The 12,584-nt window shown below is 45.0% G+C and overlaps 1 protein-coding gene across 5 annotated transcripts in view; it reads left to right on the top strand.

The window, feature by feature from the left end:
• The window catches only part of LOC143815193 (ankyrin repeat and SOCS box protein 9-like), a 74,982-nt gene that overhangs the window by 49,849 nt on the left and 12,549 nt on the right, over nucleotides 1-12,584 (top strand). For all 5 annotated transcript variants that reach the window (XM_077294172.1, XM_077294174.1, XM_077294171.1 and 2 more), the window contains one exon: nucleotides 9,142-9,292. In XM_077294172.1, the coding sequence (XP_077150287.1) occupies nucleotides 9,142-9,292 (151 nt within the window). The remainder of the gene's footprint in view (nucleotides 1-9,141; nucleotides 9,293-12,584) is intronic.

The raw sequence follows: 12,584 nt of genomic DNA, 5'->3' as shown, positions 1-12,584 counted from the left end.
ACCACTCGTCGCTGACGCTGACACTGGTTAGGGCTAGGTTCAGACGCGACGGTCTAGGATAGTGGAACAGCAACTGGCCGCACATGAACTGGAGGATAATGTTCAGGCAATGGCCATTCATGGACAATGGGATGAGGTACAGGCCCTAGCCGATCTAGAACCAGGAGACGAGATTCATGCACTGGCTACACACAGACCGCAGGACAATGTTCAGGCACTGTATGCACTGGGAGCTGGGGAATTCAGGAACAGGACTGGCCAATGGGACCAGTGGATTTTGGATACAGGACTGGCCACACCGAGACCAAGATTGTTGTGAAATTGGATTCTGGGCTCCCCCGGTGGCCACTTGTGGAATTGTACTTGTGTGCATCATCCCCTCTGTTCACCTGCTCCTATTAGGATGTGGGAGTTGCTATATAACCTTGCTCCTCTGTCAGTTTCATGCCGGTCAACAATGTAATCAGAAGCCTTCTGTGCATGTTCCTGCTACTAGACAACTCCTAGCTAAGTTGGACTTTTGTCCTTGTGTGTTTTTGCATTTTGTTCCTGTTCACAGCTGCTGTTTCGTTACTGTGTCTGGAAAGCTCTTGTGAGCGGAAATTGACACTCTGGTGTTATGAGTTAATGCTAGAGTCTTAAAGTAATTTCTGGATGGTGTTTTGATAGGGTTTTCTGCTGACCATGAAAGTGCCCTTTCTGTCTTCATGCTATCTAGTAAGCGGACCTCGATTTTGCTAAACCTATTTTCATACTACGTTTGTCATTTCATCTAAAATCACCGCCAATATATGTGGGGGCCTCTGTCTGCCTTTTGGGAAAATTTCTCTAGAGGTGAGCCAGGACTGTCTTTTCCTCTGCTAGGATTAGGTAGTTCTCCGGCTGGCGCTGGGCATCTAGGGATAAAAAACGTAGGCATGCTACCCGGCCACTTCTAGTTGTGCGACAGGTTTAGTTCATGGTCAGTATAGTTTCCATCTTCCAAGAGCTAGTTCTCATATATGCTGGGCTATGTTCTCTCGCCATTGAGAATCATGACAGTTTGACCGGCCCAAAAAAGGGTTAAATTACTGGCTGAGAAAGGAGAGAAAAAAGAAGTCTGCTACAATTTTATTTTTTTTTTTCCTCTAGTTCTGAGTGTGCTCTTAATTGAATCACTTGCTAGTTTGCCTATGCTGCAGCCTTCCTCTCTTTCTCTCCTTCTAATCCTTGAATGGCTCTGTGTTCACCTGTTTCAAATGGATCTTCAGAGTGTAGCTACAGGTTTGAATAATCTTGCCACAAAGGTACAAAATTTGCAAGATTTTGTTGTTCATGCACCTATGTCTGAGCCTAGAATTCCTTTGCCTGAATTCTTCTCGGGGAATAGATCTCACTTTCAAAATTTTAAAAATAATTGCAAATTGTTTTTGTCCCTGAAGTCTCGCTCTGCCGGAGACCCTGCACAGCAGGTCAGGATTGTAATTTCCTTGCTCCGGGGCGACCCTCAGGACTGGGCTTTTGCATTGGCACCAGGGGATCCTGCGTTGCTCAATGTGGATGCGTTTTTTCTGGCCTTGGGGTTGCTTTATGAGGAACCTCATTTAGAGCTTCAGGCGGAAAAGGCCTTGATGTCCTTGTCTCAGGGGCAAGATGAAGCTGAAATATACTGCCAAAAATTCCGCAAATGGTCTGTGCTTACTCAGTGGAATGAGTGCGCCCTGGCGGCGATTTTCAGAGAAGGTCTCTCTGATGCCATTAAGGATGTTATGGTGGGGTTCCCTGTGCCTGCGAGTCTGAATGAGTCCATGACGATGGCTATTCAGATCGATAGGCGTCTGCGGGAGCGCAAACCTGTGCACCATTTGGCGGTGTCTACTGAGAAAACGCCAGAAAATATGCTATGTGATAGAATTCTGTCCAGAAGCGAGCGGCAGAATTTTAGACGAAAAAATGGGTTGTGCTTCTATTGTGGTGATTCAACTCATGTTATATCAGCATGCTTTAAGCGTACTAAGAAGCCTGACAAGTCTGTTTCAATTAGCACTTTACAGTCTAAGTTTATTCTATCTGTGACCCTGATTTGTTCTTTGTCATCTATTACCGCGGACGCCTATGTCGACTCTGGCGCTGCTTTGAGTCTTATGGATTGGTCCTTTGCCAAACGCTGTGGATATGATTTGGAGCCATTGGAGGCTCCGATACCTCTGAAAGGGATTGACTCCACCCCATTGGCTAGTAATAAACCACAATACTGGACACAAGTGACTATGCGTGTTAATCCGGATCACCAGGAGGTTATTCGCTTTCTGGTGCTGTATAATCTACATGATGTTTTGGTGCTGGGATTGCCATGGCTGCAATCTCGTAACCCAGTCGTCGACTGGAGAGCTATGTCTGTGTTAGGCTGGGGATGTAAAGGAACTCATGGGGACGTACCTTTGGTTTCCATTTCATCATCTATTCCCTCTGAGATTCCTGAATTCTTGTCTGACTTTCGTGACGTTTTTGAAGAACCCAAGGTTGGTTCACTACCTCCGCACCGGGAGTGCGATTGTGCCATAGACTTGATCCCGGGTAGTAAATACCCTAAGGGTCGTTTATTTAATCTGTCTGTGCCTGAACACGCGGCTATGCGAGAATATATAAAGGAGTCCTTGGAAAAGGGACATATTCGTCCTTCGTCATCTCCCTTAGGAGCCGGTTTTTTCTTTGTGTCTAAGAAAGACGGCTCTTTGAGGCCGTGTATTGATTATCGACTTTTGAATAAAATCACGGTTAAATATCAATATCCGTTACCACTGCTTACTGATTTGTTTGCTCGTATAAAGGGGGCCAAGTGGTTCTCTAAGATTGATCTCCGTGGGGCGTATAATTTGGTGCGAATCAAGCAGGGGGATGAGTGGAAAACCGCATTTAATACGCCCGAGGGCCATTTTGAGTATTTGGTGATGCCTTTTGGTCTTTCAAATGCCCCTTCAGTCTTCCAGTCCTTTATGCATGACATTTTCCGCGATTATTTGGATAAATTTATGATTGTGTATCTGGATGATATTCTGATTTTTTCGGATGACTGGGACTCTCATGTCCAGCAGGTCAGGAGGGTTTTTCAGGTTTTGCGGTCTAATTCCTTGTGTGTGAAGGGTTCTAAGTGTGTTTTTGGGGTTCAAAAGATTTCCTTCTTGGGATACATTTTTTCCCCCTCTTCCATCGAGATGGATCCTGTCAAGGTTCAGGCTATTGGTGATTGGACGCAACCCTCTTCTCTTAAGAGTCTTCAGAAATTTTTGGGCTTTGCTAACTTTTATCGTCGATTTATTGCTGGTTTTTCTGATGTTGTAAAACCATTGACTGATTTGACTAAGAAGGGTGCTGATGTTGCTGATTGGTCCCCTGATGCTGTGGAGGCCTTTCGGGAGCTCAAGCGCCGCTTTTCTTCCGCCCCAGTGTTGCGTCAGCCTGATGTTGCTCTTCCTTTTCAGGTTGAGGTCGACGCTTCTGAAATCGGAGCTGGGGCGGTGTTGTCGCAGAGAAGTTCCGACTGCTCCGTGATGAGACCTTGTGCCTTTTTTTCCCGTAAATTTTCGCCCGCCGAGCGGAATTATGATATTGGGAATCGGGAGCTTTTGGCCATGAAGTGGGCTTTTGAGGAGTGGCGTCACTGGCTTGAGGGGGCCAGACATCAGGTGGTGGTATTGACTGACCACAAAAATTTAATTTACCTTGAGTCTGCCAGGCGCCTGAATCCTAGACAGGCGCGCTGGTCGTTGTTTTTCTCTCGGTTTAATTTTGTGGTGTCTTACCTACCGGGTTCTAAGAATGTTAAGGCGGATGCCCTTTCTAGGAGTTTTGAGCCTGACTCCCCTGGTAATTCTGAGCCCACAGGTATCCTTAAAGATGGAGTGATATTGTCTGCCGTTTCTCCAGACCTGCGGCGGGCCTTGCAGGAGTTTCAGGCGGATAGACCTGATTGTTGCCCACCTGGTAGACTGTTTGTTCCTGATGATTGGACCAGTAGAGTCATCTCTGAGGTTCATTCTTCTGCGTTGGCAGGTCATCCTGGAATCTTTGGTACCAGGGATTTGGTGGCAAGGTCCTTCTGGTGGCCTTCCCTGTCACGAGATGTGCGAGGCTTTGTGCAGTCTTGTGACGTTTGTGCTCGGGCCAAGCCTTGTGGTTCTCGGGCTAGTGGATTGTTGTTACCCTTGCCTATCCTGAAGAGGCCTTGGACGCACATCTCGATGGATTTTATTTCGGATCTGCCTGTTTCTCAGAAGATGTCTGTCATCTGGGTGGTGTGTGACCGTTTCTCTAAGATGGTCCATCTGGTTCCCTTGCCTAAGTTGCTTTCTTCTTCCGAGTTGGTTCCTCTGTTTTTTCAAAATGTTGTTCGTTTGCATGGTATTCCGGAGAATATCGTTTCTGACAGAGGGACCCAATTCGTGTCTAGATTTTGGTGGGCATTCTGTGCTAGGATGGGCATAGATTTGTCTTTTTCGTCTGCTTTCCATCCTCAGACTAATGGCCAGACCGAGCGGACTAATCAGACCTTGGAGACATATTTGAGGTGTTTTGTGTCTGCGGATCAGGATGATTGGGTTGCTTTTTTGCCTTTGGCGGAGTTCGCCCTCAATAATCGGGCCAGCTCTGCCACCTTGGTGTCCCCGTTTTTCTGTAATTCGGGGTTTCATCCTCGATTTTCCTCCGGTCAAGTGGAATCTTCGGATTGTCCTGGAGTGGATGCTGTGGTGGAGAGGTTGCATCAGATTTGGGGGCAGGTGGTGGACAATTTGAAGTTGTCCCAGGAGAAGACTCAGCTTTTTGCCAACCGCCGTCGTCGTGTTGGTCCTCGGCTTTGTGTTGGGGACTTGGTGTGGTTGTCTTCTCGTTTTGTCCCTATGAGGGTTTCTTCTCCTAAGTTTAAGCCTCGGTTCATCGGCCCGTACAAGATATTGGAGATTCTTAACCCTGTGTCCTTCCGTTTGGACCTCCCTGCATCCTTTTCGATTCATAATGTTTTTCATCGGTCATTGTTGCGCAGGTATGAGGTACCGGCTGTGCCTTCCGTTGAGCCTCCTGCTCCGGTGTTGGTTGAGGGTGAGTTGGAGTACGTTGTGGAAAAGATCTTAGACTCTCGTGTTTCCAGACGGAGACTCCAGTATCTGGTCAAATGGAAGGGATACGGTCAGGAGGATAATTCTTGGGTCACTGCCTCTGATGTTCATGCCTCCGATCTTGTCCGTGCCTTTCATAGGGCTCATCCTGATCGCCCTGGTGGTTCTGGTGAGGGTTCGGTGCCCCCTCCTTGAGGGGGGGGGGTACTGTTGTGAAATTGGATTCTGGGCTCCCCCGGTGGCCACTTGTGGAATTGTACTTGTGTGCATCATCCCCTCTGTTCACCTGCTCCTATTAGGATGTGGGAGTCGCTATATAACCTTGCTCCTCTGTCAGTTTCATGCCGGTCAACAATGTAATCAGAAGCCTTCTGTGCATGTTCCTGCTACTAGACAACTCCTAGCTAAGTTGGACTTTTGTCCTTGTGTGTTTTTGCATTTTGTTCCTGTTCACAGCTGCTGTTTCGTTACTGTGTCTGGAAAGCTCTTGTGAGCGGAAATTGCCACTCTGGTGTTATGAGTTAATGCTAGAGTCTTAAAGTAATTTCTGGATGGTGTTTTGATAGGGTTTTCTGCTGACCATGAAAGTGCCCTTTCTGTCTTCATGCTATCTAGTAAGCGGACCTCGATTTTGCTAAACCTATTTTCATACTACGTTTGTCATTTCATCTAAAATCACCGCCAATATATGTGGGGGCCTCTGTCTGCCTTTTGGGAAAATTTCTCTAGAGGTGAGCCAGGACTGTCTTTTCCTCTGCTAGGATTAGGTAGTTCTCCGGCTGGCGCTGGGCATCTAGGGATAAAAAACGTAGGCATGCTACCCGGCCACTTCTAGTTGTGCGACAGGTTTAGTTCATGGTCAGTATAGTTTCCATCTTCCAAGAGCTAGTTCTCATATATGCTGGGCTATGTTCCCTCGCCATTGAGAATCATGACACAAGATACTTCGGATACAAGACTGGCCGCACTGGGACCAGGGAACTACTTCAGGCACCGGCCACACAGAGATGAGGGATTTGGTTTCAGGACATTGGCACACCGGGACCAGAGGTTCAGATTCAGGATGCTGGCCGCACTGGGACAAGGGAACCTCAAAACTCACTAGTCGAAACACTTCACTCACTAATGATTAAACTTGTTGCTTGGCGACTCCCTAAGGGAGAGAGAGTCTTTTCTGCAGGATGACACCCAGCAATTGGCTGGGAACCATCTCGCAGGTGTACTGATTATGCTAAATGCCTCTCAACTACAAGCTGAGGGCATTTAGTATATGTGTGCCTTTAAGAACAGGTAGAGCACACGCGTGTACTAGGCACACCGCCGGAACTGCGATGCGGACACAGGAAGCAGAAGCACGCCAGGAACCGTGCCGAGAGCTGGGGCAGTGAGTATGCCGGTGACCCTGAGGTGAGGGAGAAGGGAACATCGTGCACGGGCACCGGCAATAGAGATACGGCGTGCCATAGACAGACACCTAATTGTCTAGTTAGATCAGGTGGCTCTCTGCCAGTTTTTATAGCATCACTGCTTGCTCTTCCCGATGCGTTGCCCTCTTTCTCCTGAAACACCTTTGAGAGAAGACATGGCTACCCACTCAAAAGACCTTGGCATGCATTTGTAAAAAATTATATGGATGTCTTGCTTTAAAGGGATTGTCCCATAAACAACATTTATCACCTATCTACAGGATGATAAATGTCTGATTGTTGGAGGTACAGTTGCTGAGACTCCCTCACCGGTCTCAAGAATGGGGGAGAGCCAAGTCCCTACGTGAATGGATGGATAGTGAGGATGTAATACCACTAGTGATGAGCGAATATACTCGTTGCTTGGGTTTTCCCGAGCACGCTCGGGTGGTCTCCGAGTTATTTATGACTGCTCGGAGATTTAGTTTTCCTTGCTGCAGCTGCATGATTTGCGACTACTAGACAGCTTGATTACATGTGGGGATTCCCTAGCAACCAGGCAACCCCCACATGTAATCAAGCTGGCTAGTAGCTGTAAATCATGCAGCTGTGTCAACAAAAACTAAATCTCCGAGCAGTCGCAAATATGTGAGACCACCCGAGCAACGAGTATACTCGCTCATCACTAACTACCACCAAACCCAGAGAAAGTGTATGAAGCAATGATCGAACATGCTGAATAACAATTCACTCAAGACTCTGGGACCCCTATTCCTATGATCACTGGTGGTCCCAACAGTTGGTTTCCAAGCAATGAGGAGATTACCACCTATTGTGTGACTAGGTGATACTTTTTTTGTTTTCTGGGTGTAAGAAATACAGTCCGCTCGTTTACCAGTTAAAGGCATGCTATTCATGTAGAAAAAAGTAAGAAACCATTGTAGTAGTCTTATTTTTTTAGTTATTGTGTATCAGAGCAAGAACGTTTAGGGTATCTGTGTCCTCCAGGAGTATCAGGCACAGGAGGACTGATACTAGCATCTAGCAAACCTGAGCAAGTTTTGGGGCTCTTGGTACCTGAGGGGCTCAATCAGCACAGGTGTCAATCCACCGTACATTTATAGTATATGTGCGTGCTGCATTAATGGAGCATGCTCTGAACCTGAGCCCGCTCTATACAGTGTGGGTGCCGAGTTTGTTATACCTCTGGGTTTAATAACTGTAATGGGAACTACTCCTATTGCAGAAGTTTAACCTCTTAGATGATGCTGTCGCTTGTGATAACTCCGTTTAAGAGGATAGAAATGGGGGAAGATGTACCTGCTGACCTTTATTGGACCAATATAATTTTACGGTACGTATGGCATTGTCATGGCAGGCGGAGGGCGTACTGAAAGCCCCGATGCTTAGCCTGTGGCTGGTCTTATCAGAAGGTGAGGTATTGCAGTGCCTTGTACAAATGATCAAGTGATCCTAGGTTTAAGTACCTTAATGGGACCAATATATTTTTTTTTTTTAAAAAAAGCTAAATATTTGAAAATGAAAAAATATATCAAGGAAATCTCATCCCCCACCCTTTTCCCTTAACATAAATAGTAAGAAAATAAATTAAAAAAGTTACAGATTTAGCATTGCTGCAAGTGTATCAGTCAGAAGCAATAAAATAGCATATTTATCCCATACTGTGAAAACTAAAATAGAAGCAAAAAATCAAAATGGCAGAATCACTGTTTTTTGGATCTTTGCCCCCCCCAAAAAATGAAATAAAAAGAGATCAGAAAGTTGTGTTGATTGTAAAATGATGACGTAAAGCAGCTCATACCGGAAAAATTAAAGCCCTGATACAATTCTAGCAACTGAAAAATAGAAAAAGTTACAGCTGTTAGAAGGCGACAAACTCAAAAGCGAAGAAGGGCCCACTTGGACCCCATCACCCAAGTGCCGGCATAAACCTGAGCAGACCTAAGGCACAGTTTTATTTTCAACATATGTGCATTTTATTCTTTATTCATCTTTCAAGTGTATTACACGGTTTGCAGCAAAGTTCTTGTTCTTAAAATAGTTTCTCACGTTGGTACAGAACAATACATGGTGCACATACTGTACAGTCATCGCTCCAATGAAATGAAGCAGCTTCGAAACATATCCAATCCATATATTTATTTCATTTTTGTTATTTCTTGGATATTTGCCCTTTAAAAGACATTTCACAGATATTAGTGATGAGACAACATGCTCATCACTAAGGTGTTATCCGAGCATGCTCGGATGTTAATAGAGTGTCTTCGGCATGCTCGATTACTATGTTTGAGTCCCCGTGGCTGCATGTCCTGCGACTGTTCGACAGCCGCAACACGTGCAGGGATTACCTAACAAACAGTCAATCTCTGCATGTGTTGCGCCTGTTGAACAGCCGTGAGATATGCAGCCGTGGGGACTCGAACTTATTATTCGATCATGCAGAAGTCACTCTATTAGCACTCAAGTGTGCTCGAATAACACCTTAGCGATGAGCACGTTCGCTCATCAATACAGAAATGTGATTTTCTACAGATCAATTAGATCCAACTCTAAGAAATGTTTATGGTGGCTAATCAAACTGTTGCCTGACATATTGAGATCCGTGCTTACTTCTCTTCCAGGTCAATATCCCTAACATTGACTGGAAGACCCCAATATTTAACGCCTGTGTCAGCGGTAACGTGTCTTGTGTGAATCTGCTCTTACAGCAGGGGGCCAGTCCGCATGCAGCATGTGATGTGGCATCTCCAATTCATGAGGCATGTAAGAGAGGTAAGTAGTCATGTGGTGTCACACAATAGGAGGCCACAGGTATTTATCCCAAGTAAACTGTGTAAGAGTTTGATCAGAGTGTGATTAGCATAATTGACTTGATTCTCTCAGATGAGAGAAAATACGGTGATGTGGACGTGGCCTTACCCTGATCCATTATACAGTTAAATTCACCTTCAGGCCTCATTCAGAGACCTGTGATTTTTCTGGCACGTAATAACACGTACCGCTGTTCATCAGTGTTTTGGTATCCGTGTTTGGTCAGAGTCAGTTTCTACCATCAGTGTTTCATCTGCGATTTTTTTATGTACAAAAAAAAAATGCTGAAAATCTTTTCCCATGCGTTCCAATGTTAACTCCTTCACGGTGCAGTAAATTCTGTTTTTTTTGTTTTGTTTATAACCATAAGAGGGCTTCTTTTTTGAGAGACAAGTTGTACTTTTGAATGACACTATTCAATTTACCATATAGTGCACCGGAAAGCGGGAAAAGTATTCCAAGTGTGATGAAATTGCAAAAAAAGTGCAATTCCACAACTTTATTTTTCTTCTCTACCATGGTAACTATATGCTAAAACTGCCCTGACAATATGATTATCCAAGTCAGTACAATTACACACATACCAAACAAGTTTACTGGGTTTTTTTTATTTAAGTGGTGAAAAAACATTCAGAAATTTGTAAAAAAAAAAATAAATAAGATGACCGTATTTTTGGCCCAAGTGTGATCCGACAAAATATCGGATCGCAGTTGGACCGATGTTATTCTGTGGGGCCTTACACATGTCAGATTCTTTTTGCTCGGACAGAACCTGTCTGAAGAAATAAATCACAGTATATTCGAATCGTACTCGGCCATGTTAAGCTAGTTTCACACTAGCATTTTGAGGAGCTGCAGAGGGCTGCGGCCTACTTCTGCATGTGGCCTGCGTACCTATCTTTAACATTAGATACGCAGGTCGTGCGTCTGTATGCGGATGCTTCCACATGCGTCGTTTTGACGATGTGGAGAAAAAAAGAAATTGCAACCTGCTGTGTCCTACGCTGGTCGCCGCATCATCAAAAGGATGTCTCTATTTACTCAGTTTTTTAACTAGGGGCCACAGTATACAGTTACGCATATATTCAGGGGTCACTGTGACATTATGTGAACTGCAGTTGGAAAAAAAACTAGACAGTAAATTTGAGAGCATTTTTTTTATTCTGTTCACAAGATTATCTGTAAGTCTGAGGCCAGCAGGGTGATAACAAGGTGCGAGTATTGCCGGCTGTGTAGCTGGTTTTGAGCCAGAAGTGTGTTGTATCTTATCGTGACCTTGATGATGCGTCGCCCCCTCTTCTATAAGAACTCCTAACCTTGGCATTGTGTAAATTTCACAGGTTTGTACACTGCGGGAGGAACCTGCGGCTCTTATAAAGTTACTTCTCTTTATTCTGAACCGTTATATTTCCGTACTGCCATGACCAAAGACATAGAACTAGAAACATAGGAACATAATTGATGACAGAGCTGCTATCAGTTGCCAGGACTGGAGTAGTATTACAGAAATGTCTTGGAAATCTTTGTATTCAGATGGTATTGGTTTAAAATTAACACACATTTTTTTCATGGTTCTCACTAAATGTGCCAAGATAATAAAGTATAATCAGTAACATTATCTGAAGGGGTGAGACCAGACATGCAGAGGAAACTCTGCCACAGCCAATGACTACAAGGTTATGACACAAAATGGTGAAGCCATTGACAACTGCAGTGGGCAAAATGTTAGTTGTGTAGTCAACCGTATGCCTGATTTCTCCCTAAGGCTACATTCACACATCTGAGTGTCAGGGTCCGGGAACGTACTGTGATATATGGACCAGCTGCAGATCCCTTGACCCAAAGTCAACAGTCTTATAGGCATGTGTGAGGCTGTTGAGTTTGGATCAGGAGTCCCGCAGGTGGTCCATGAATCATGGTTCCTACTCAGGTTTCAAAATCCAGATTTGTGAATGTTGCCCAAGACCACATATTCAGTCAATGGGCTGTCTATGTGCCCAGTGGACAGCACACCTGCCCAATAATAACCAGTGGTCCATGTGAAGACAATAGCAGATATATTCTTGCCTGATCTGTTTAAGAACCAGTCTGGTGCATATAAATAGCAGGCGCTATGCAGATGAACACGCAGAGCAAGCCATGTCTGCAGTTTGGTTTGCAGGTGTGACTGACCCTGGTTTTAGTATGGCCATGTAAACCAGCCTAAGGGCTGTCATTAGCAGCAGAGGGCTTTGTATAGTGGGAGAACAGAACAGGTGTGAAGTAGGAAAATAAGAGCAGGGAATTAATGCAGGGGAGTTAGAGGAAAATGGTAAGGTGTGTAATTGAGTAGCCAGGTAGAGAAGTCAACAGATTGAATCTTCCTTTATTGTGTTATGAGGCATAGATTATCTGGAATAGGCTTTCTTTGAGCCCAAATATACATTAGATAGTTGTCAGCTGAATGATCATTCATCCACCAGCCCCATAGGTGGCACTGGAGTTCTAGTCCTCTTCCTCTCTGAAGAGACAATTTGTATAGTCCCATACATAAAAACGCTCAGCTTGACCACAGGTCCATGTGAAAGTTGCTGTCAGACTTCAATGGCAATGGCTTATATTCGCTGAAATTCTATAGGTCTGATCCTGCTCTCCCCTGAGTTCATCTGTTGGGGACTGGCGGGACGCTTCCATACACGTGAGACCAGTGTTCCCCAAGTCAAGAGTCACCAACAAATCATGTTTTCAGGATTTCCTTTATATTGCCCATGTGATAATTTAATCACCTGTCCTATAAAGAATTCCTGAACACATGATTGAATTGTGGGTCTGTCAGTGGTCACCTGGCAACTCTAAAATGGCTACCACGAACAGGCTTAGTGCAAGCTACTCCGCTTACTACATCCCAGGTGTTGCCCTAGCCTTTACCTTTTAACCCCTGTAGGGATTTGGATGTCAATAGGGGTCCCTGGGCTGGGGTTATGGAATATGCTGCTGTACTGTGGTGCAGGCAGGCAGGAGTGGTCAGGTAGCTGAGTCAGAACCCAGAGGGCAGGAAAACTACAAAATCAGAAGATAATCTACACTGGAGCTGAACCAGAGGACTGAACCATAGGAGCATAAGGATATATCGGGCAGCTTCCCGCATTAAGCTGAAAGCAATACCATCAAAATTTTTATTCATGTAGTATATTGCAGTCATCATATCATATAGAAATGCATTGGTAATCCCCATCTTCCTGACCCAGCTGCTCCCTTCTCCCTCTGCCTGGGA

This window comes from Ranitomeya variabilis, chromosome 3 (assembly GCF_051348905.1).
Source record: "Ranitomeya variabilis isolate aRanVar5 chromosome 3, aRanVar5.hap1, whole genome shotgun sequence".
Classification (NCBI taxonomy): domain Eukaryota; kingdom Metazoa; phylum Chordata; class Amphibia; order Anura; family Dendrobatidae; genus Ranitomeya; species Ranitomeya variabilis.
Note: the sequence above shows the minus strand (reverse complement) of the source record. Positions and strands in the feature narration are given on the sequence as shown.